This window comes from Gopherus evgoodei, unplaced genomic scaffold (genome assembly GCF_007399415.2).
Source record: "Gopherus evgoodei ecotype Sinaloan lineage unplaced genomic scaffold, rGopEvg1_v1.p scaffold_184_arrow_ctg1, whole genome shotgun sequence".
Lineage (NCBI taxonomy): Eukaryota > Metazoa > Chordata > Testudines > Testudinidae > Gopherus > Gopherus evgoodei.
This window is the reverse complement of record NW_022059847.1, coordinates 27,730-51,257: the sequence shown is the minus strand read 5'-3', so window position 1 is coordinate 51,257 and position 23,528 is coordinate 27,730. Positions and strand designations below refer to the sequence as shown.

The window sequence follows — 23,528 nt, the reverse complement described above, 5'->3', positions numbered from 1 at the left end:
GATTGCTAGCATGTATGATGTTAGCCCGCACGATTGGTTCTTATGTAACCAGACTTAACTATATAAGGGGGTAGTAGAAAAGAATAAAGGGATTCCTGACTTGTTTGCAGCTGTGTTGACTGTGTGAATTTTCTTTGCTCCGCATGAGATACCACATTTAGTTACTAAATTTATGAGGTGGTGTACCTCCAGTTTTTCCTCTTATACAGCAGACCAAGTTTGTAATGTTTTTCCTGCTGTGTTAAGCTTTAAGTTTATTCACAGGTAATAGCTGAGAAGCATCATCACCATATTACTTTAAAGGATTTTTTCAAAAATCATACACACTACAAGTTGTTACAGGAGTACTTACTAACATTAAAGTTATTTTAATGTTTAATATTAACAGTAACATTAGCATCAAATCTATTAAAGGTATCTTGTTATACCATGCCTTTTATGTAGGCAATTTGTTTTCTCACCAGATATGTTCTTTATTTGCAGCTGCTTTTGTGCTGGCAGTTCTCATCTTTCTTTATCAGTTTGGTAATTTGCATCAACACAGGCTTGGCTTTTGGATTCAAAGCCATCAGCAGAGCTCAGAGACTCTGTCTTAATACACAGGGATCTGAAAAAGAAAACACAGCCTATTGCGGCTCTTTTTGGAGCCCTAATAGGATTTTAATTCAGAAGCACGTTTCATTTGCATTTTTTTTACCCCTTTCTAAAATATACACTGCACATGTCCTAGGGAAAATGCACATTCCTTCTATACTATAACTTTTTAAAAACATTAGCCATATTAATTTTTACATAAAGTGTAACTTTTTCTTTTGTTCTTACAGAGTTTTCATGTACCCTTATCAAAGTGACAGTCTGATTACACAGAGCCATTTTAAGGCTCAGTGTTTTTAACGTTGCTTCTTTTTGTTTTGTGCACCTCACCTCTGCTGTTGCTTCAGAGGGTCACTGTTAATTTCTTATTCTTTCATGACAGCTTTTATCTGCTATTGTTACCAAAAAAAAAACTCCAAACAAACAAAAAGACTCTAGAATCTCTACCAATTCTCCTGATTCTGACTGCCCTATTGCAGCCATGACTTGGTCTTTATTTAAAAACATTTTAATTTTGTGAAGAATCAAGTTACCCCTTAAGGGTTAAATGCTAAATCCCAAAGCCAAACAACACTAATTACCAGTGTCTTGCAAAAAGGTCTGTCAGTTTTGCAATTTTTAATTAAAGAGTCAAATGAATTTGTAGTGGCATTAAAAACAAAAACAAAATCAATTTATCTTACACCTACAAAACAGGAGTTTTACAAACCAGATGTGCTGATTTAGATTCTTAGAACTTTACATATTTTCACAGACAAATAGATACATACACATTTTCTTTTCCTTAACATTCCTTTACACTGCTTTGTTTTTACATAGCTGTATATATATTTGGATTATTTACAGTCATTCTTCTGGAAAAGGGCCCATTTTCCCTTCAGAATGGCTGCAAAGAAACCAAGAATTCTCTCTCTTTAATATGGTCCTTTTAAACATTTTCACAAAGTTTAACTGCTTAATTCTCTCCAGCCTCTGTAGAGTTAACTTTTCACTCTCTTTTCTTAAATACTTGTTTATGTCCCAAAATGACACCTTTATCACCTCAGATTTCACCATTTTAAGTATTGTTCCAGGGGTTCATACCTGCACTTACTGTTTTTTTTTACTCCTGACACTATTCTCTTAGGGCTTTCAACCTGTTTCTTTATCTGTTGCTTGCCTGCTTGTCTGGGCCCTATCCTGCTTTTTCCAATGAACCGTTTGTGAGTGATATTGTGGTCATTTCACAATTTTGAAAGAAATGTTCAAGGAAAGGGACCAGGAAGGGTGGGGGCTAGTTGAGGACCCCACCCTCCTTGCTGAATTGGTAGTGGAACAGTAAAGAATCAGTTTTTGAGGCAGACAACAAAGGGGAACAGAACAAGGGGCTTTTTGTCCTTTTTACAATGAGATGGGAGTGTGAAGGGGGTTGGATTGATCCGGGGTTTGGAGAACGGGGTAAAGGGGAGCGCTCGGACTGGTGGTGGGAGAGGAGGCTTTTAATAAAGCTTTTAACTTATTATTTGAATAATTGAGAAAGGCAAGTTTTGATTTTGTCCACCTACGATTTGCCTCTTGCCAACACTGCATGAAACAATTAACCTCTCCTTTAGCCAATTTAGTTTTAGGTTGGCCGAGTTTGTCTTTTAAGACGTCCGCTCAGTCTTTGTTCCAAGATTTTAACAGTGGCCACTGAGTTTTGGGATCCCCCTGAGTCAGCCTAGACCATTTTTCCAGGAATTTATGGGAGTCTGGACCCTTTTTACAGGAGCCGGGACCCATCCTAAATACATAAAATGAGCCAGCATTCATTTAGGGAACTGTCCCTACTTAGACGTCTGGTTACCAATACAGGAGGACTTCACACACCAATCACACAAGAAGGAAATTCAGGTTCATCAGAGCGATGCTCGCTGCAACACACAAAAGGAGCCCACAGGCTACTGCCTCAATTGCCCTTGCTTTCACACCAGGGGTTTCACCCAAAGTGTGGTGCGGCTGCGATTGTGCAGATTCCACTCACTCAGACCGCGAGGACAAGAACCCCTTGGTCGGCTGATCCCCAGACAGAGAGGGCACCCAGACTCAAACACTCCACAAGAGGATGGATAGACACAGCGACAGGACAGTCCTCAGTCTGGACAAAACACAGAAATAATTACCTGACCAGCTTCCTGATCCCGGGATCCCTAACAGAACAGAGTGGGAACCAACAGGTTCAATGGCGTAGACTTCACTGTGGTCGTGCGCCTTTCCACTCTAGTGGAGGATCGCTCGGGCCAAATGCCCAGGTGCCGGCTGCCATGGTCATCCTACAAAAACGGTCAGGAATCAAACGGCCCCAGTGAAGACGGTTGCTATCTCGGTGGAACCTCCAAATTGTCAAAGTTAGACTCAGGACTCACAGTTTGTCAGACCACTCTGTTTTATTAGCACAGCGCTCTGCTAACAACACCCTGATAAAGTGAGCACCATGCAAGACACAAACTATCTTATTTATACAGATAAAAGAGCGGGAATTAGAGAAAGGGACAAAGAAAGCAAAACAGTAAAATTCAGCTGGGGCACAGCATGCATATCCTACTTCCTTACTAACTCTTATCGATCTAAGGCTAATACTTCACCAATTGCCCTTAAACGGTGCAATTGTTCTATGTTAATGTATGTATTCCTGACATCTGGATTGCAGCATTCCATCAATTTTGCTTAAAGGTACAGACATCATTTCTTTAATCCTTTCTATTTTCACAATTCATTCTACTTTCACACTCCCCAGTTCCCTGGCAGAAGCGGGGAGGGAAGGCAGCGCCCCACCCCCGCAGAAACAGCTGTTGCCCAGTCCCCTCATAGAGCTGGGGAGGGAAGACAGCGCCCCACTCCGCAGGAACAACAGCTCACCAGTCCCCTCGCAGAACTGGGGAGGGGAGGCAGTGCCCGGCCCCTGCTGGAATAGGCGCACCCCAGTAACCTGGCAGAGCTGGGGAGGGAACCTAGCATCACACCCCCACAGGAATGGCGCACTCCAGTCCCCCGGCAGAGCTGGGAAGGCAACACAGTGCCCATCCTCCGCAGGAATGACTGCTGCCCAGTCCCCTCACAGGGCTGGGGAGGGGAGGCATCACCCCGTCCCAGCAGGAAAGGCCGCACCCCAGTCCCCTCACAGAGCTGGGAAGGGAACCCAGTGCCCCACCCCCTCTTGAACTGCCGCTCCCCAGTCCCCTTGCAGAGCTGGGGAGGGAATCCAGGGCCCCGCACCCGCAGGAACGGCCGTTCCTCATTCCTCTCGCAGAGCTGGGGAGGAAAGGGAGCATCCCACCCCCGCTGGAATGGCTGTTCCCAGTCCCCTCGCAGAGCTGAGAAGGGAAACCAGTGCCCCGCCCTCGCAGGAACAGCCGCTCCCCAGTACCCTGCAAGAGCCGGGGAGGGAACGCAGCACCCATCCCCCACTGGAATGGTCACTCCACAGTCCCCTCACAGAACTGGGGAGGGAACCCAGCTCTCCACCCCGGCATTAACGGCCGCTCCCCAGTTCCCTCGCAGAGCTGGGGAGGGGAGGCAGCACCCCAACCCTGAAGGAACAGCCGATTCCCACTCCCTTTGCAGAACTGGATGGGAATCCAGCGCCCCACCCACCCAGGAACAGCCGCTCCCCAGTCCCCTCGCAGACTTGGTGAGGGAACCCAGTGCCCCATCCCTGCTGGAACGGCTGCTCCCCAATCCCCTCGCAGAGCTGGGGATGAAACCCAGCACTCCGTCCCAGCAGGAAAGGATGCTCCTCAGTCCCCTGGCAGAGCTGGGGAGGGAAGGGAGCGCCCCGCACCCGGAGGAATGGCTGTTCCCCAGTTTCCTGGCAGAGCAGGGGAGGGAACCCAGTGCCCTGCCCCCACAGGAATGGCCGCTCCCCAATCCCCTTGCAGAGGTGGGGAGGGAACCCAGCACTCCGCTCCTGCAGGAATGGCCGCTCCCTAGTCCGCACAGCTGGGAGGGAATCCAGTGCGCTTCACCTGCAGGACTGGCTACTCCCCCGTCCCCTTGCAGAGCTGGGTAGAAAAAGCAGTGCCCCACCCCTGCTGGAATGGCGGCGCCACAGTCCCGTCGCAGAACTTGGGTGGGAAGGCAGCAATGCGCCCCGCAGGAACGGCCGTTCTCCAGTCCCCTCGCAGAGCTCGGGAGGGAAGGCAGTGCCCCGACCCCGTAGGAAGGGTGCTCACCAGTCTCCAGGCAGAAGTGGAGAGGCAACACAGTGCCCCGCCCCCGCAGGAAGGCCGCTCCCCAATTCCCTTGCAGAGCTGGGAAGGGAACACAGCACCCCGTCCCCACAGGAACGGCCGCTCCCCAGTCTCCTGGCAGAGCTGGGGAGGAAAGGCAGCACCCCACCCCTGCTGGAACGGCCACTCTCCAATTCCTTTGTAGAGCTCGGGAGGGAACCCAGCGCCCCACCCCCACAGGAACGGCCGCTCTCAAGTCCCCTCACAGAACTGGGGAGGGAAGGCAGTGACCGGCCCCCGCAGAACGGTCTCTCCCCAGTCCCCTCCCAGATCCAGTTAGGGAACCCAGCGCCCCTCCCACGCTTGAATGTCCGCTTCCCAGTCCCCTCACAGAACTGGGGAGGGGAGGCAGCTCCCCCACCTCAAAGGAACAACCGCTCCACACTCCCTTCGCAGAACTGGGGGGGAATCCAGTGCCCCACCCACCCAGGAACGGCTGCTCCCCACTCCCCTCGCAGAGCTGAGAGCAAACCCAGCGCCCGCCTCTGCAGGATCGAATGCTCCACAGTCCCCTAGCAGAGGTAGGGAGGGAACCCAGGGCTCCGCCCCCGCAGGAACGACCACTCCCCAGTCCTCTCACAGAGCTGGGAAATGAAAGCTGCATCCTGCTCGCCCTGGAATGGAGGACCATCAGTTCCCTCGCAGAGCTGGGGAGGGAACCCAGCATCCCGCCTCCACTGGAATGGTGCCGCACAGTCCCCTTGCAGAAGTGGGGAGGGAAGGCAGCACTCCGCCCTGGCATGAACTGCCGATTCCCCAGTCTCCTGGCAGAGCTGGGGAGGGAAGGCAGCGCCCCGCCCATGCTGGGATGGCGGCTGCCCAGTCCCTGCACAGAGGTGGGCAGGGAAGGCAGCGCCCCGCCCCCCCTAGGAACGGCCACTCTGCAGTCCTCTGGCAGAGCTGGGGAGAGAACCCAGTGCCCCACCCCCGCAGGAATGGATCTCCACATTCCCCTCGCTGAGCTGGGGAGGGAAGGCAGTGCCCTGCCCCCACTGGAACGGCCGATCCCCAATCCCCTCGCAGAGCTGGAAGGGAACCCAGCGCCCCACTCCCGCTGGAATGGCCACGCCCCAGTCCCCCAGCAGAGCCGGGGAGGGAAACCAGCTCCCTACCCCTGCTGGAACGGCCGATCCCCAGTCCCGTGACAGAGCTGGGAGGGGAACCCAGTGCCCGGCTCCCGCAGGAACGGCCGCTGCCCAGTCTTCTCGCAGACCTGAGGAGGAAACCCAGCGCCCTGCCCCCGCAGGAACGGCCACTCCCCAGTCCATTGGCAGAGCTGGGGAGGAAACCCAGTGCCCCGCTCCCGCTCAAACAGCTGCTACCCAGTCCCATTGCAGAGCAGGGGAGGGAAGTCAGTGCCCCGCCTCCGCTGAGACACCCGCTCCTCGGTCCCCTTGCAGAGCTGTGAAAGGAAGGAAGCGCCCCACCCCCGCTGGAACCGGCTCTCCCCAGTCCTCTCGCAGAGCTGGGGAGGAAGGGAAGCACCCTGCCCCCACAGGAATGGCCACTCCCCAGTCCCCTCGCAGAGCCTGGAAGGGAACCCAGTGCCCTGCTCCCACAGGAACGGCCAGTCCCCAGTACCCTGGCAGAGCTGGCGAGGGAAGCCAGCGACCCGCCTCTGCTTTTACAGCAACTCCCCAGTCCCCTCCCAACCATTGGAGTGATCTGTAGAGGTATCCCTCTTTGGGGAAGCTGAGGGAACTTGCTGGCCACAGCGCTGAAACCCCCTTGGGGAAGGCTGCAGAGACAGAGTCCTGAGGGAGAAGGGATTCCTATACTGGGAATGGGCTCCCCAATGGGAGTAGAACTGGGGGGAATCGAGAGGGAGCTGGTGATGTCCCAGGAATCCACAGGGTTCTTCCCTTTCGAGCTGCTGGACGGGAGGAGAGTGAAGGGACCCCTGAACCTGGAAGGGGAGGATTGGAAGGAGAAAGGGGAAGACCCCCTGTGGGATCTCTTACCTGAGGTGGGACCCAATCTCCCTATCAGGTGTTCCCTGTTCAGAGTCACTGGGAAAGCAGCCCAGAAGCTGAAAAGAGAGGTCAAGGATATGCTGCCTTTAAATGTGATCCAGCCATTTTACAGCCCATGGGCCTCATCCGTGGGGCTGATCCCCAAGGGAGACAGGATGATCTGGTTTAGTGGGGACTATCGAAAGCTTAAAGCCATCACAGTGTCCAATGCCTACCCCATCCCTAGGCCTGGGGAGATTCTAGACAAGCTGAGGGGAATGGAGAACATGGCCCTGGCATACTATGACATGTCTGTCTTTAGCCAGACCTGGGAGGAACAGGTGTCCCAGGTGAAGAGGGGGCTGGGCTGCCTCAAGGAGGCAGGACTGACCGTAAAAGCTGAAAAGTATAAGGTGGGGATGACAGAGGTGTTGAATCTGGGCCAACAGGTGGGGAGCGGCTGCCCAAACGCAAAGCTGGCCAAAAGCCAAGAGGGGGGGCTCTTAACCAAGAGAACCCGAATCACAGCCCAGAATGCTGGTGTCATAAACAGAAAAAAAAAGTTAATAGCATAGAAGTACTTTATGTCTCTTTGACTGTAAAGGGTTAACAAGAACAGTGAGCCTGGCTGTCACCTGACCAGAGGACCAATCAGAGGACAGGATACTTTCAAATCTTGAGGGAGGGAAGTTTTTGAGCTGTGCTGTTAGTTTTGGTGGTTGTTCACTCTGGGGGCTCAGAGGGACCAGATGCGCAACCAGGTTTCTCTCCAATCTCTCCAATACAGGCTCTTATAAGTTCAGACTAGTGAGTACCAGGTAGAAAAAGCAAGTTAGGCTTGTGGTCGTTTTCTTTATTTGCAAATGTGCCTTTGGGTGAAAGGAGTTTAATTGTGTATTTGGCTGAAAGGAGTTCAAATTTGTATTTTTGCTGAAAGGATTTTAATTTGTACTTGAACACTTAGGCTGGGAGGGTATTCCCAGTGCCGATAGCTTAAAAAACCTATACCTATTCCATCTTAAATTTACAAAGATAATTTTCACTGTTTTTTCTTTCTTTAATTAAAAGCTTTTCTTGTTTAAGAACCTAATTGTTTTTTTATTCTGATGTGACCCCAGGGGACTGGGTCTGGATTCACCAGGGAATTGGTGGGGAGAAAGGAGGGAAGTAGGAGAGAAAGGCTAATTTCTCTCTGTGCCAGGATTACTTTCTCTTAGGAAGAGTCTGGCAGGGGGAAAGAGAAGGAGGGAAGAAGGTGAATTGTCCTCTCTGTTTTGTGATTCAAGGGATTTGAATCACAGTGATCTTCCAGGGTAACCCAGGGAGAGGAAGCCTGGGAGAGGCAACGGTGGGGGAAAGGGTTTACTTTCCTTGTGTTGAGATTCAGAGGGACTGGGTCTTGGGGGTCCCCAGGCAAGGTTTTGGGGGGACCAAAGTATACAGGCACTGGAATTCCTGGTTGGTGGCAGCGCTACAAGTACTAAGCTGGTAACTAAGCTTAGAGGAATTCATACTGGTACCCCATCTTTTGGACGCTAAGGTTCAGAATGGGGAATTGTACCATGACAGCTGGGAAAAGACTCAATCCCAGTTTGAACCCCAGGGGTATTGGGGTGGTTAAAGTGTTTGGGCTGCATAATCCTTCCCACGTGCGACTTGCGCGTGCCATCAAGCACACCCGACCTAAGATCCCTCCTGCTGATCACCGCCCCTTGCAGAACCCCCCCGCCAGCACCTCTCAGACCTCCCTCGCTCATTCCTTCCCCCTGCAGAGACCCCCCAGCCAGCCCCTCTCAGACCCCCGCGCTCATCCCCTCCCCCGCAGATAACTCACAGACAGTGCCTCTCAGACCACTGCCCCTAGGCACCTTCCCGCAAACTCTCGCGTCCCGCACCCTCCCCCACGTGTCCTGCCTCTTCCATGTCCACCTCGCCCCCCACCCCATCTGCTTCCAAGTGCCCCCCATCCCATGTCCCACCCCCCCGGCCCTGTGATGTGCCCCCTGCCTGCGTCCAACCTGCCCCATTGCCCTGTGACTTGCCCAACCCCAGGGTCCAACCGCCTCCCGACCCACATCCCGCCCCTTCAGGTCCAACCACCCCGCATCCCACAACCCAAGATCCGATCGGCCCCTGCGTCCCCCCTCCTCACATCTGATCGTCCCCTGTCCCCCCTGTCCTGATCCACACTCCCTTCATGTACCTTCTATCACGGACTCACAGATTGAGCCCACTCGTGGCCTCGTGTGGTCCGTGGGATGTGTGCTTTTCAGTGACACAGCCCTTCTCGAGGGTCCACTCTCACTCTGCATCAGGCCCCTCCACATCATGGAGCCGCACCTCTCTGAGCCTTAGCACGTCTGTCTCTGCTGTGGGCCCCCTCAGGGAGTCCACCAGCTCTGGACCCCTCCAGCCTCCTCACCCCCGAAGGGGTTGATGCCTCCTGTTCTCTAGCCCAGAGTGACTCTCAGACAGCATAAAACAGGAGGGTTTATTGAGAGTTGAACCCAGCACAGGAAACTCTCAGGGTCTCAGGCCTGGCCTCCCTCAGCCCAACACATCCAAGTCTCCCTGCAGCCAAGTGGTGTGACGAACTGGGACTGTTCTTACAGTGGTCTGTGAATACTGTGTTGGTGCCTCAGTGTCCCCATGGCAGTTCTTAAGTATCTAGCAAAGCAAAGGGCCAGTTCACCGAAATGCCTGGCACTCTGTCTCCTAGCCACTGATGGCCTGGGCCCCTCCTCTGCAAAGATGCCAGCTGAAAGTGTTGGAGACAAAGGGTTCAGGTGACCTCCTGGCCCGGGAAAAGCAATTGAGAGAGGAGGAGGGGCTGAAGAGGGTTTGGCAGTCTGGAGCTGGCTGGGGGAGGAAGGGAAGGATAGACAGGGCTCTGACCCCCCACCTCAAATGGGGATGTGGTGCTCCTGGGGCCCCAAGATGGACCTAACTGGGGAGATCCTGTTGTCTGGGCCTGCAAGACCTGTCTTGGACTGTGTTCCTGGCATCGAAATAAACCTTCTGCTTTACTGGCTGGCTGAGAGTCCTGGTGAATCGCAGGAAAAGGGGTGCAGGGCCCCGACTCCCCCACACTCCGTGACAACTGGCAGCAGCGGTGGGATTTACTACACCCCGTGGACGGCGCTTCCTGCAGTAAGTGACTGAGGAGCAGTAAAACAAAGGGGGACTGACAAGGACCAGGTGGGCTGAAGAGTCAGAGAGAGACGGGGTCAGGGGGTGATTAACCCCTGGGAGTGTGTGACCAGAGAGAAGGACTTTGCAGTAACAGGGTCCCCCGGGAGGATTGCAGGAGCGGTCCAAGGGGCAGAGGAGTTTGCAGCTCAACCCTGGCAGAGAGGGGGTGACCGGAAAGAGGGCTGGTGCACGAGAGGTCTCCCTGGAACCGGTGGAAGCTCAGAGCACAGGCCTGAGAGTTGCCAGCAGGAAGATTTATGCTAAGCGCCTTAGGAAAGACCTGGTGGAGCTGTGGAAGCAGAGGGGGCTGTGCATTGGGATGTCCACCAAAGAACAGCTAATTGCCCAGCTGGAGGAGAAGGATTGCTTGGGTGAACAGAGCTTGGTCCATGAGGGAAGCTGCCCAGCGGACGCAGCATGGGCCCTGGGGCCTGACATGGCTGGGAGGGGCCAGACTGCTGCCGAGAACCCCCGAGACCTTTCCCACCTATACCGAGGAAAGAGGTTGGGGGAAGCCCAGTGAATACCGAGGGCACCCTGACCCTGGCAGCCAGCAGGGGATCGTCCCGGCAGAGCTCCCCGTCCCTGGAATGGATGTGGATGGAACATGACAGGGAACTGAGACGAGAAGAGCTTGAGTTAAGGAGGCAAGAACTGAAGGAGTGGGAGAATCAGTGTAAACATGAGGAGAACCAGCGCCAGCATGAGCGGGAGGAGAAGGAGATCCAGCGTAAGCATGAGCGGGAGCTGGACTGGCTGAGGAGCAGTGGGGCCCTGGCTGTGGCGAGTGAGTGGGGACCCAAGCCTACAAAGAGCTTTGATAAGTGTTTCCTGGCCCGGTGTAAGGAGGGGGAGGACATAGACACATTCCTGACGGCCTTTGAGAATGCCTGCGAGATGCACAGGGCTGACCCTGCAGACAGGATCCCATTTCTCACCCGTTTACTGGACTCCACAGCCGTGGAGGTGTACAGCCGAAGAAAGGGGTGGAGGCAGGGGACTACGAACTGTTCAAACAGGCCCTGCTCGGAGAGTTTGGGCTGACTCCTGAGATGTACCGGAAAACATTCCAGAGTCAGCGTAAAACCCGTGAGGTCACATACCTACAACTGGTCAACCGGGCGCAGGGGTACGCCCGCAAGTGAACAGCTGGGGCCTAAACTAAAGAGGACCTGCTTGACCTATTCATACTGGAGCACTTATACAAGCAGTGCCTGTCTGACCTGAGGCTGTGGTTAATGGACCAGAAGCCGGAGAACCCACAGCACGCAGGCCAGCTGGCCTTACAATTTGTGGACAGTCGGGCAGGGGATAACAGGGAGGAGTCTTGAAAGAGCAGGCCTGCCTCAACGCAGAGAGAGAGTCACCATGGGACCTCCCAGCGGAGGCCTATGGAGGAGCCCCACCAAAAGGGAACATCCAGCATCAGGTCCATCTGTCCCACTCGAGGGGACCCACGAGACATGGGCTGCTATCACTGTGGCCAACGAGGCCACATACTGGCCCAGTGCCCCAAGCTCAGGGACAGACCAAGCAGACCCAACCCGCAGAGGGTTGACTGGGTAAAGACCCAGTCGGATGAGGGGCAACATTCCCAGGAAAGGGGGGCTGACAGTGTACCACCGGTGAAAGAGGGAGGAGGTCCCCAGGTCAGCTCCTCTCGGGGGCTGGATGCTCCAGGCTCCGAGTTTTTGGTTTACAGGGTGGGAGCAGGGCTGCCCCTCCGGAGAAAGTGCCTTGTTTCCCTGGAGGTAGATGGGAGGAAGGTCACAAGGACACGGGCGCAGAGGTGATGATGGCCCGGCCTGAGGTGCTGGCCTCAGATCAGTTGGTGCCCGACACCTACCTGACCCTGATGGGTGTGAGCGGGACCCCATTTGAGGTAGCTGTGGTGAGGTTATGGGGGGTCAAGGAGGCCCCAAGGACATGGTGGTACATCCACATTTCCCCACGGAGGTGTTAATGGGGGAGACCTGGAGCTCTGGCCAAGCAACGCCCAGGGTGCCCTGGTTGTGACCCGTAGTCAGAGTCGGCACAGGGCACAGCGCCCGGACAACGGGGAAAGTACTGTGCCCTAGGCGCAGGACCCTAACCTGGTGGGGAGGGAACGCCCAGGGACACGGCTCAGAGAGGCTGCGGCCTCAGACCCAGCCAATGAGAGAGAGCAGGTTCCCATCCCTGTCCCAGCTGCTGAGTTCCATGCCGAGTTGTAGAAAGATCCCTCCTTGTGGAGGCCAAGGGACCTGGCCAACCTCAGTGCGGTACAGTCCATGAGGAAAGGTTGCAAGGAGAGGTTCCTGTGGGAGAGGTGGCTTCCGTGTCCAGCTCTGGGAGGGGTGTGGGGAGTGGCGGTTCCAGTGGGGGTGGGGTGTGGCATCCCTCCCCAGCTCTGTGGGGGGTCTGGGGAGTGGCAGTTTGAGCGGGGACGGCGTGCTGGCTTCCCTCCCCAGCCCTAGGAGGGGAACAGAATGTGGTGGTTCCAGCAGGGGAGGGGAGCTGGATTCCCTCTCTAACTCTGCGGGGGAGCGGGAAGTGGCGGTTTGAGCAGGGGCGGGGCACTGGCTTCCCTCCCCAGCTCTGGGAGGGGCGTGGGGTGTGGCCGCTCGAATGGGGGAGAGGTGCTGGCTTCCCACCCCAGTTCTGGGAGGGGAGCGGGGAGTGGCATTTCGAGCAGGGGCGGGGCGCTGGCTTCCCTCCCCAGCTCTGGGACAAGCCTGTGGAATTGTGGTTCCAGTGGGGGTGGGGCGCTGGTTTCCCTCCCCAGCTCTGGGAGGGGAGTGGGGAATGGGAGTTCCAGGAGGGGTGGGGCGCTGACTTCCCTCCCCAGCTCTGGGAGGGGCCTGAGAAGTGGCGGTTCAAGCGGGGAAGGGGCGTTGCCTTCCTTCCCCAGCTCTGGATGGGGATTGGGGAGTGGCGGTTCCAGCGGGGGTGGGGTGCTGGCTTCCCAGCCGAGCTCTGGGAGGGGCGTGGGCTGTGGCCGCAGGAGCGAGGTTGGGGTGCTCGCTTCCCTTCCCAGCTTTGGGAAGGACCTAGGGAGTGGCAGTTCAAGTGAGGGCAGGCAGCGAGCTCGTTGCTTTGGTCACAGCCTCAGAGCCAGCGTAAGCCCCCTCTCCAGTGTGCAGGGGGGGTGCATCTCTCCCTCCCACTCAGCCCCAGGGGGCTGGTTACAGGTAGGCAGGTACCCTGAGCCCAGCAGCCCCTCCCCCCTGCCAGCCAGGTCATTTGCATTTTCACTGACCATTTCAATCCTATCCAATTGGTTCCCTGTATTTGAATTCAAACCCTTGGCCGTTACAGGAGCAGGGCCTGGATCCTGTCCCAAAGAGACACAGTCACCCCCCAAGAGGGCCTCCCAGCCGATATCCTGGAGAACCCCAACGACCAGCCAGCCAGACCCCTTCTGGGTCTGCACAGGGATCCAGGCCATAGACAGGACGAGGGGCTTCACCCCAGGGACCGTCACCCAGGTCCCTCAGCCCCTCAGCATCTGCGGCTGCACCACCACATTTCCTCTGTCCCAGGGTCTCGCCACTCCGGGCATGTTTCCCCACTGACCCTTGGGCAGCCCCCTATGTCTCTCTGCTCCACCTTCCCAAGTCCATGCTGCTGCTGCTTCTCCTGCAGCTTTTCCTCAGGCTCTTGCTCTCTCTCACGATCCTCTCGCACTCTCAGTCTCTGCTCCCATCCCATACATCTCTGATCCTCTGATGGGGAACCCGATCGTGAAAACCATCATCTGATTGGAGACCAGACTTTCGGGGATGCCTGGCTGCTGCTCCAGCTGCTCCCAGATCCTCTTGTAGCCCCATCTGGGTCAGGAATCTGCTCCTCAGAGCAGTCCTTCTCCTCCAACTGCACGATTAACTGTGCCTTGGTGAACTTCCCCGTGCGTAACCCTCTCTTTGTGCACAGGATCACAATGTCCTTCTCAAGGAGATGGTGATAGGTCATCACTTCACCGTTCCCAAGTGGCTCTGGACTCACAGGCCTGTGTGCTCTTGACTCCCCCTGGTTTCCAGGAAGAACCCCTGGTGTGCCAGCCCTTCTCGTGGTCACCACCTCTTTGCCAGGGTCGAGCTGCAGCCTCCTCCGCCCCTGGAACTGCTCCTGCCATTCCCAGGGGAACCCTACTACTTCAAAAATCTTCTTTCCTAGGGCAGAGCGGCAAGCTCCTTCGCTACTGAGACTGCTCACTGCAGTGCTCAGGGGGACCCTCTTACTCCAACAGTCCTTCTTGCTGATCACACACTCCCAGAGATTAACTGCCCTCTGAAACCTTCCCTCTCTGAGCCTTCAGCACACCTGGTCCTCATTATCCCCCCTTTGTTTTACTACTCCCCAGTCACTTACTGCAAGCAGCGCCATTCACGGGGTGCAGTACATCCCCCCCCCGCCACCAGTTGTCACGGAGTCCCCGGGCGATGCTCTGGAACTGCTCCCCACCAATCCAGTCAGGACTTTGAGGAGCCTCCTCTCCCTTGGAGCAGACGTTTTTAGGGCAAGAAGCTCACACGTCTTCACCTCCTGGGTCTCTCCTTGGAGCATTCAGCATCCTCTCACCCTCTGTGCGCTTCCCACAGCGAGTCCGCCCAGGCAAGGTCCATTCTGGGGGGGTATCAAGGTTTTTTCCCCATGTTGAACTTTAGCGTCCAAAAAATGGGGACCTGCATGATCACTTTTAATCTTAATTATCATCTTAAATTTGGTATGCTGCCACCAGCCAAAAATATAGGGTTTGGCACACTTCCTGTTCCCCCAAAACCTTCCCTGGACAATCCAAGACCCAAACCCCTTGTATCTGAACACAAGGAAAAATTAGCCTTCCCCCTCCTTTCTTTTCCCCCCAGACTTTCCCCTCCCTGGGTTACCCTGAGAGGCTTAACTGATCCAAACTCCTTGGACCTTAAAACAAAGAGGAATTAACCTTCCCCCCCCTTGTTTTCCCCCCACTAATCTCTGGTGCATTCAAACCCAATCCCCTTGGGTCTTAAAACAAGGGAAAAAATCAATCAGGTTCTTAAAAAAGAAAGTTTTTAATTAAAGAAAGAAAAAGTAAAAATTATCTCTGTAAAATCAGGATGGAAAATGTTTTACAGGGTATTCAGATTTATATAGCCCAGAGGGACCTCCCACCCACGGCCTTAGCCTGAGATTCAAAGTTACAGCAAACACAGGTAAAAATCCTTCCAGCAAAAGACACAATTAAAGTTAAGAAAACAAACATAAGACTAATCCACATTTCCTGGCTATACTTACTATTTTGAAACATGAGAGACTGATTCAGAAAGATTGAAGAAAACCTGGTTGCACGTCTGGTCCCTCTTAGCCCCAAGAGCGAACAAAGAACAAAACAAACAGCACAACAAAGACTTCCTTCCACCAAGATTTGAAAGTATATTGTCCCCTGATTGGTGCTCTGGTCAGGTGTCAGCCAGGTTCACCGAGCTTCTTAACCCTTTACAGGTAAAAGAGACATTAACCCTTAAATGTCTGTTTATGACAGCAGGGAAGCCAGCGCCCTGCCCACGTTGGAACTGCCCTTCCCCTGTCCCCTCCCACAGTTGGGTCGGGAACACAGCGCCCCGTCCCCGCAGGAACGACCACCGCCCAGTGCCCTCACAGAGCCGGGGAGGGACGGCAGCACCCTGCCCCTGCTGAAACGGCCGCTCCCCAATCTGTTCTCAGAGATGGGGAGGGAACCCAGCACCCTGACCCCACAGGAACGGTCGCTTCCCGGACTCCTGGAAGAGCTGGGGAGGGAACCCAACACACAGCCCCCGGAGGAACGGTGGCTACCGAGTCCCTGACAGAGCTGGGGAGGGAAGATGGAGCCTCATCCCCGCAGGAATGGCCACTCTCTTGTCTCCTGCCAGTACTGGGGAAGGAAGGCAGCGCCCCTCCCCCACAGGAACGGCCACTCCCCAGCCCCTCACAGAGCCGGTTAGGGAAGGCAACGCCCCCCCCCCGCTGAAACGGCAGCTCCCCAATCCACTCTTAGAGATAGGGTGAGAACCCTGCGTCCCACCCCCACAGGAACGGATGCTCCCCTGTCCGCTGGCCGTGCTGGGGAGGGACGGCCGCGCCGCATCCCCGCCGCTCCATAGTCCCTTGACACAGCCGGGGAGGGATGGCAGCGCCCTGCCTCCACTGGAATGGCCGCCCCCCAGTGCCCTCGCAGAGATGGGGAGGGAACCCAGAAACTCGCCCCCGCTGGAACGGCCGCTCCCTAGTCCCACCACAGAGCTGCGGAGGGAACCCAGTGCCCCGCCCCCACAGGAACGACGACTACCCAGTCCCCTCGCAGATCTGGGGAGGGAAACCAGTGCCCCGCCCCCGCTGGAACGGAAGCTCCCCAGTCCCTTGGCAGAACTGGGGAGGGAACACAGTGCCCCGCCCCTGCAAGAATGGCCGCTCCCCAGTCCCCTCGAAGAGCTGGGAAGGGAAGGCAGTGCCCCGCCCCCGCCGGATCGGCCACCGCCCTGTCCACTGGGAGATTTGGGGAGGGAACCCATTGCCCCGCCCCTGCTGGAACAGATGCTTCCCAGTCCCCGTGCAGAGCTGGGGATTAAACCCAACGCCCCACCTCTGCAGGAAAGGCTGCACCCCAGTCCCCTCACAGAGCTGGAGAGGGAACCCAGCACCTCGCCCCCACAGGAACAGCAGCTCCCCAGTCCCCTTGCAGAGGTGGGGAGGGAAGGATGAGCCCCGCCCCCGCTGGAACGGCCGCTCCCCAGTCCCCTTGCAGAGCCAAGGTGGGAAGGCAGATCCCCACCCCCACAAGAATGTCTACTCCTCAGTCCGCTCTCAGAGCTGGGCAGCGACCTAGCGCCCCGCCTGTCACGGAGTGCGGGGGAGTCCGGTCCTGCACCCCTCTTCCTGGACTCACAGTGACTCTCAGCCAGCCAGTAAAACAGAAGGTTTATTGGACAACAGGAATGCAGGTTACAGCAGAGCTTGGAGGCACAGCCAGGACCACTCAATCTAGTTCTTCTGGGTGTTCAGGGTGCTTGGATCCCAGCTTGGGATACCCTAAATTCCAACCAACCAGCCCAAAACAGAAACTGAACTGCCCTTCTTCCAGCCGGCCAATTCCTTTGTCCAGCTTCCCGGGCAAAGGTGCTGACACCCTCCCCCCATACCTGGCTCAGGTTACAGGCTTAAAAATCCTGTCCCTCATCTAATGTCCTCCCCAGCTCTCCCATCCCCCACACAGACAGTCCCTACTACATCACATCTCTCCCTCCTTCGAGACTGAACTGAGTGGGGTCACTCTGCCCAGTGACCTGAGGAAGTTCAGGGCCCCCTCTCCGGGAAAACGCGTCTGCTATCAGGTTGGTGCTTCCCTTCACTTCATAGTCCTGCAGGAGCAGGCTCCACCTCAGGAGCTTGGTGTTGGCTCCTTTCATCTGGTGCAGCCAGGTCAGGGGAGAGTGGTCGGTGTACACGGTGAAGTGTCGCCCAAAGAGATATGGCTCTAGTTTCTTAAGGGCCCACATCATAGCCAGGCATTCCTTCTCGATGGCTGCATAGTTCTGCTCCCGGGATAGCAACGTCTTGTTCAGGTACACGATGGGGTGTGTCTCTCCCTTTTCATCCTCCTGCATTAACACCACCCCCAGTCCCATGTCTGAGGCAGTGAACACCATAAAGGGCTTGTCAAAATCAGGGTTTGCTAGAACTGGGCCACTAAACAGAGCCTCTTTCAGCGCCCGGAGAGCCTGCTGGCACTGGTCAGTCCAGACCACCTTGTCTGGCTTCCCCTTCTTGCACAGCTCAGTGATGGGGGCGGTTATGGGGCTAAAGTGGTGCACGAAGCTTCGATAGTACCCTACTAGGCCTGGACCTGCTTTTTGGTTTGGGGGGCAGGCCAGTCTCCGATCACCTCCACCTTGGCTGGTTCTGGCTTTCGGCAGCCGCTCCCCATCCGATGGCCCAGGTAAGATACTTCAGCCATCACTACCTTACACTTCTCAGATTTTACGGTTAACCCAGCCTCTCAGAGTTGGTCCAGCACTCCTTTAACCTAGGACACGTGGTCTTTCCAGGTCCGGCTAAAGACGCAGATGTCGGCAAGATACGCCACGACAAAACTCTCCATCCCCCTCAGTAGCTGTTCTACCAGGCGCTGGAAGGTGGCCAGCGCTCCCTTGAGGCCGAAGGGCAGGGTTAGAAACTCATAGAGCCTCAGAGGGCTGATAAAGGCCAATTTCAGCCTGGTACCTGCGTCCAGCGGCACTTGCAAGTAGCCCTTTGTCAGATTCATGTAATGAGATACCGAGTGCCTCCCAGCTTGTCTAGGAGCTCATCAGGCCTAGGCATGGGGTTGGCAACATATATGGTGATGACACTGAGCTTTCAATAGTCTACACAGAACCGGAGAGACCCATCCTTTTTGGGGACCAGCATCACTGGCGAGGCCCAAGGGCTGGAAGATGGCTGGATCACCCCCAAAGCCAGCATGTCTCTGACCTCTTTTTCTAGGTCCTAGGCAGTTTTCCCGATGACCCGAAAAGGGGAACATCTTATAGGGGGATGTGACCCGGTCTCCATCAGGTGGACAGGTCGGGAGCCAGAACCCCATGGGGGGCTGTGGTAGCAGGGGGCTGGGTCCCAGGTCGGGAGCCGGAAGCCCATGAGGGGCTGTGGTAGCAGGGACTAGGTCCCAGGTCGGGAGCCGGAACGCCATGGGGGGCTGTGGTAGCAGGGGGCTGGGTCCCAGGCTGGGAGTAGGGACCCCATGGGGGGATATGGTAGCAGGGGACTGGGTCCCAGGCTGGGAGCAGGGACCCCATATGGGGCTGGGTCCCAGGCCGGGAGCCAGGACCCCATGGGGGTGGTAGCAGGGGCCTGGGTCCCAGATACAGGGGTAGGGATCCTGCTGCATCACCTCAGGTGTCCATACTGGCAGGGGTGAAGGGTGTCCTAGTCCCATAGGGTGGGGGAGGAGCACTCCCCCATATAATAGGTGACTCCCGTGGTCCTGTGTCCCTCAGCTCACGTTCCCCCACCAGTGCCCCCCTCCCAGGAGCCTGTCCCCCGCATGGTGGGGACATGGCACCCTTGACTGGTGTGGGATCTGTCTAGCCCAGGGGACCAGGGGTGGTGTGTGACATGAGGGTGTTTTGGCGATCTCCCCACATCTCCCCAGCCCCCTCCACAGAGCCGCGGCCCAGGAGATATAATGTGGCCTCCTGCAGCCCTGCCCCGAGCAGCGTCTCACCTTCCGCCTGGTCAGCGGTGCCGCCAATGTCATCGGGCCCAAGATCTGCCTGGAGGATGAAATGTGAGTTGCAGGTTTGGGGCTCAGCATGGGAGGTGAGAGAAGGCAACATGCTAATCAGGGTCAGAACTGTGGGACGGACCCAGGAGTCCGGGCTCCCTCCCAGCCCAATGGACTGCACACCCCTCCCAGAGCCAGGGAAATAACCCAGGTGTCCTGGCTCCCCTGTAGGTGGTGGGTGGGACGTTCTCACCTCACTTTCATTCCAGGCTAATGAGCCATGTGAAGAACAATGTGGGGCGGGGCCTGAACATGGCCCTGGTGAATGGTGAGGGGGGGAGGGGGAACATTGTTGTGGGGCACTGGGCAGGCCAGAGGGTATGGGGGGGCTGGGGAAGAGGGGGGCTGCAGAGGGTGGGGGGAACTGGGGAGGGGGCAGGAAAGGCGAGCTGGTCAGGGGAAGGAGGGAGGCTGCAGCGGGGCAGGCTCTGACTCTCTCTGGTTCCAGGGGTCAATGGGGAGCTCATTGATGCCAGGTTCTTCGACATGTGGGCTGGAGGTGAGAGGGGGGCAGCACTTGAGGATGTTGGGAGGAGGGAATCTTTGGGGGCTCCAGTTGGGAGACCCTGGCGCAGGGGGTGGGGAGTCTGTGAGAGGCAGGAATGTGTGGGGGGAGGAGGCTCGGAAGCCCTGTGGGGCAGGAGGGCAGGGAGTCATGGGGCAGCCACTGAGGATGTTGTGGGAGGGGCTTGGGGACGGGGGGAATCCATGGGGGCTCCAGTTGGGAGACCCTGGTATGGGAGGTCCGTGTGATAGGCAGGAACCTGGGGGGAGGCTCAGGGGAACCCCGTGGGTCAGGGGGGTCCAGGCCTGCACTCACCCTGCATCTTTTGCCCCAGATGTCAACGAGCTGCTGAAGTTCATTCGGATGCTGCACGAGGGAACCCTGGTGTTCGTGGCCTCATACGACGACCCAGCCACCAAGTGGGTGTGGGGTGCGGGACCAGTGAGGCCTTTCCCCTCTGAGGGTGCCGGTTCCCATTCAGCCCCAGGGCAGGGACTGGCTGACTTAGGGGGGTGGGAATGCAGCCTGGGGCCTCACCCCTCTGGGGGTGCTGACTCCCATCGAGACTCAGGGCCAGTGTTGGGGGGCCTGTCTGGCTAGGGGGGCAGGATATAGGTCCTCTCCCCTCTAGGGGGCACCAGCTCACATCCGGCGCCAGGGCGGGGACTAGCTGCCTCGGGGGGTGGGGTGGGGTGGGGAATGGGGCCTGGGGTCTTTCCCCTCTGGCAAGTGCCAGCTCCCATCCAGCCCCAAGGTGGGGGCCCTGGCTGGCTCGGTGCAGGGCCCTGATCCTCCTGCTGAGCCAGGGCTCTGCCCCCCGGATGAACAAAGAGACGTGGAGGATTTTCAGCGAGCTTGGCAGCAGTGTGGCCAAGGAGCTTGGATTCCGTGACAGCTGGGTCTTCATGGAGGTCAAGGGGGTGCAGGACAAAAGCCCCTTCGAGCAGGTGGGCCCCCCACCTTCCCGTTTCCCCCTTCCTGGGGGCCAGGCCCACTGCGCTCCCCATCCCCAGCTGATTGCCTTCCCAAGGGCAGACCTGGGGCCAGCCAGCTGGTGTCCTGTCATTCCTGCAGAGATTCTCATGAGTGGAGGCCTGGGGGAGGGGGGGATGGGTCACAGCTTTGGGTGGGGGAAGAGGGTGGGGCCCCTGGGACTGAGGGGGTGGAGAAGCTGGGGGGGGCAGTAGGGGAATGGGTCACAGCTTGTGGGGAGGAAGAGGCTGGGGCCCCTAGGACTGAGGGGGTAGGGAAGCTGGGGTTGAGGGTCACAGCTTGTGGGGGGGGAGAGGCTGGGCCACCTTGGACTGGTTTTAGCTCGGAGACTAGATGAGCCCGGGGGGGTGCACAATGCTGGGGGGCGGCGGGGGAGACTGCAGAACTCTATGCAGGGGGCTCTGTATAGACCCCACCCATTTTGTGATGAACTCTGCAATAAATGGTGCAGTAACAACCCCTACCTGTCTGAATATAAGCAGGAAAAAGACCCACCCATCCCCTCCCGAGGCTGCAATCCACCCCTTGGAGCTACCCCCACTGGAACCGCCCCCAGCATAGCCTGCTGGGATCAACCTTCTCCCAAGACCGCTCCCATATACAGCTTCCCTTTCAGGAACTCTCCCCTCCCTTTGGTTAATGAGCCCTGTGGCCGCTACGCAGCCCTCCCTTGGATCCTCCTTCCGCCCAGCATGGGAGATGGGACTTTCCCAAAGACCCACAAACAGCGTCTTCCAGAATCCACCTCTGCAGACCCCCCTACCCCCCCAAAGGGACATGTGCCCCATGCTGGCAGGTGAAGAGTTAACAGGCAGCTGAGTGGTCCAATTAGCCCATCCTGGAGAGGGATGGAAGGCAGCTAATTAAGGATGAGCAGCAGCTGAGGAGGTGCAGGCTTGGCTCCTATAAAGGAAGAGGATGAGGGTGCAGTAGCTGGAAAACAGAGGTGGAGAGAGAGGATTGTGCTGGGAGCTGGACCCGCCCCCACCCCCCGGGTGTGGGTTCCTATATTGCTGGAAAGCCCCCTTCCATCAGTGCAGTCTCTGTCCATGCTGCGGGGTCACTCTAGTGTGGTCTGTTCCATAGATACCCCTATGGCCAGGGTTGTAGGGTGGGCCCCTGAGGGAGGGACAAGGAATTGGGGGGGGTGACCTTCATTGAGGTGGAGCTAATTTCACAAGTAATTTTATATTTTTATTTTTAAAAACAAAAATGTGTTTAATTACAAAAAAATCTCCATTTTTTAGTTAAAAATATGATCCTCCCTTATTTTGTGGCCCCTTCCCGGGGGGACAGAGATGCCTGCAGTGTTGGGAGCAGCTGAGTAGGGGTTTTGTTAATGCCGGGGGGAGGCATAAATGCTGGGAGTGCCCCTTGTCACTCCAGCCCTCAATGTTCTGTTGCCCCCCCATGCACTGGAATCAATGTCCCAGCACTGAAGTGGGGCAGGCTGCACCAGGAATGCTGGCAGAATCACTGCCTGAGAGCTCGTATTTGAGACAGGTGTCGGAGGGATTCTAAATGCCATGTGTAGTACGGGTTTGGTTGTGCAGGGAATGTCCGCACATCAGTGCCGTGTCAGCTACCTATGCCAACAGGGGGCCGGGGGGAGGTTTCCTATCCTCATAGGTAATCCACCTCCCTGAGAGGCTATAGCCAGGTTAATGGAAGAATTCTTCCATCTTAGTGCTGTTTACACCAGGGGTGGTTCAGTGTTGCTGCCTCTCTCAGGTTCTTCACACTGTCGCTGCACTGATGTAAATTCCTGGTGCAAACCAGGCCTAAGAGATTGTGGCTGGTATGCCCCGACAAGCATGCTCGCTCTCCCCCTCCCCACCCGTGGGACGCTGACTGGCAGCTGAGCTATTAACACCTGCGTAGGCTCATCCACACAACAGCTCTGAGGACTGACTCTGCTGAGCGCCAGGAGTTCAGCGACGGTGCAAAGCAAAGGGGTGTGCGCCAGTCATGGTCCGGACCCAGGAGAGAAGAGAGGCAACGGGCTGCACTTCAATGCATTTGAGCTGCAGGTTGTTTGGGGACATAATCTGTCCAAGGTTTGTACATGGGGCCCAGGGCTCTGTTGGGAGCTGCCGGCCCAGCATGGGGTCAGCCAGGTCACGCTGATGTTTGTCGAGGTGGGGCGAGGCCCTCGGCTCATGCAGGACTTGGGGCCAGAGACCCCCCCCACTCCTAGGACGTTCCTGGGGCTGCTCCTCTGGGCGGCGCTCTGGGGGGGTCGAAGTAGCTGCTGATTCCTTAGGAGCTGCGGTGAGAGCGGCCGCAATTCAGCCCGTGGGCAGCGATCCTGAGGTTCCGGCCGCCTCGTGAAGGGCAAGGAGCAGCCGGAACTGGAGGGAGAAGCCTGGTCCTGGGGGCCAAGCAGTGGCTGTGGAGGCCGGGTGCAGACGGGCAGCGAGGGGGCTGGTGCGGAAAGAGCCCCAGCTGCAGGTCCCTGTGGGCGGACCTGGAGGGAAACCGGGGTTCCGGGCGGAGCCGGTGTCCCAGCCCCGTCCTGGCTCCTGGTTCAATCAGTGGCGGGTTCAGCAGCTGGTAAGTTGGTGCGCAAAGCCCCCCCCAGGGGACTCCCAGCCCCGGGCCAGGACACAGCGGCACCAGGTTCCCCCCCCCCCCCCCGGCTGAGAACTGGCCATGGACCCAGCGTGACAGCCTGGCAGGTGCGGCCAACAGCGCGGCGATAAAGCAGGGGATGGCCCCCACTCAGGGAGCAGCGGTGGCTGCTGCCTCCGAGCAGGGAAGAAGGC

The 23,528-nt window shown here is 56.9% G+C and overlaps 1 protein-coding gene across 1 annotated transcript; it reads left to right on the top strand.

Moving 5' to 3' along the window:
* Nucleotides 1–11,780: 11,780 nt before the first annotated feature.
* Nucleotides 11,781–21,571, top strand: LOC115640045 (protein FAM3A-like). Its single transcript, XM_030542920.1, is given in 9 exon segments — nucleotides 11,781–11,876; nucleotides 18,031–18,091; nucleotides 19,134–19,163; nucleotides 19,166–19,268; nucleotides 19,475–19,533; nucleotides 19,714–19,764; nucleotides 20,105–20,193; nucleotides 20,577–20,717; nucleotides 21,560–21,571. Coding segments are annotated over 9 exon segments (642 nt in total).
* The last annotated feature ends 1,957 nt before the right edge of the window (nucleotides 21,572–23,528 follow it).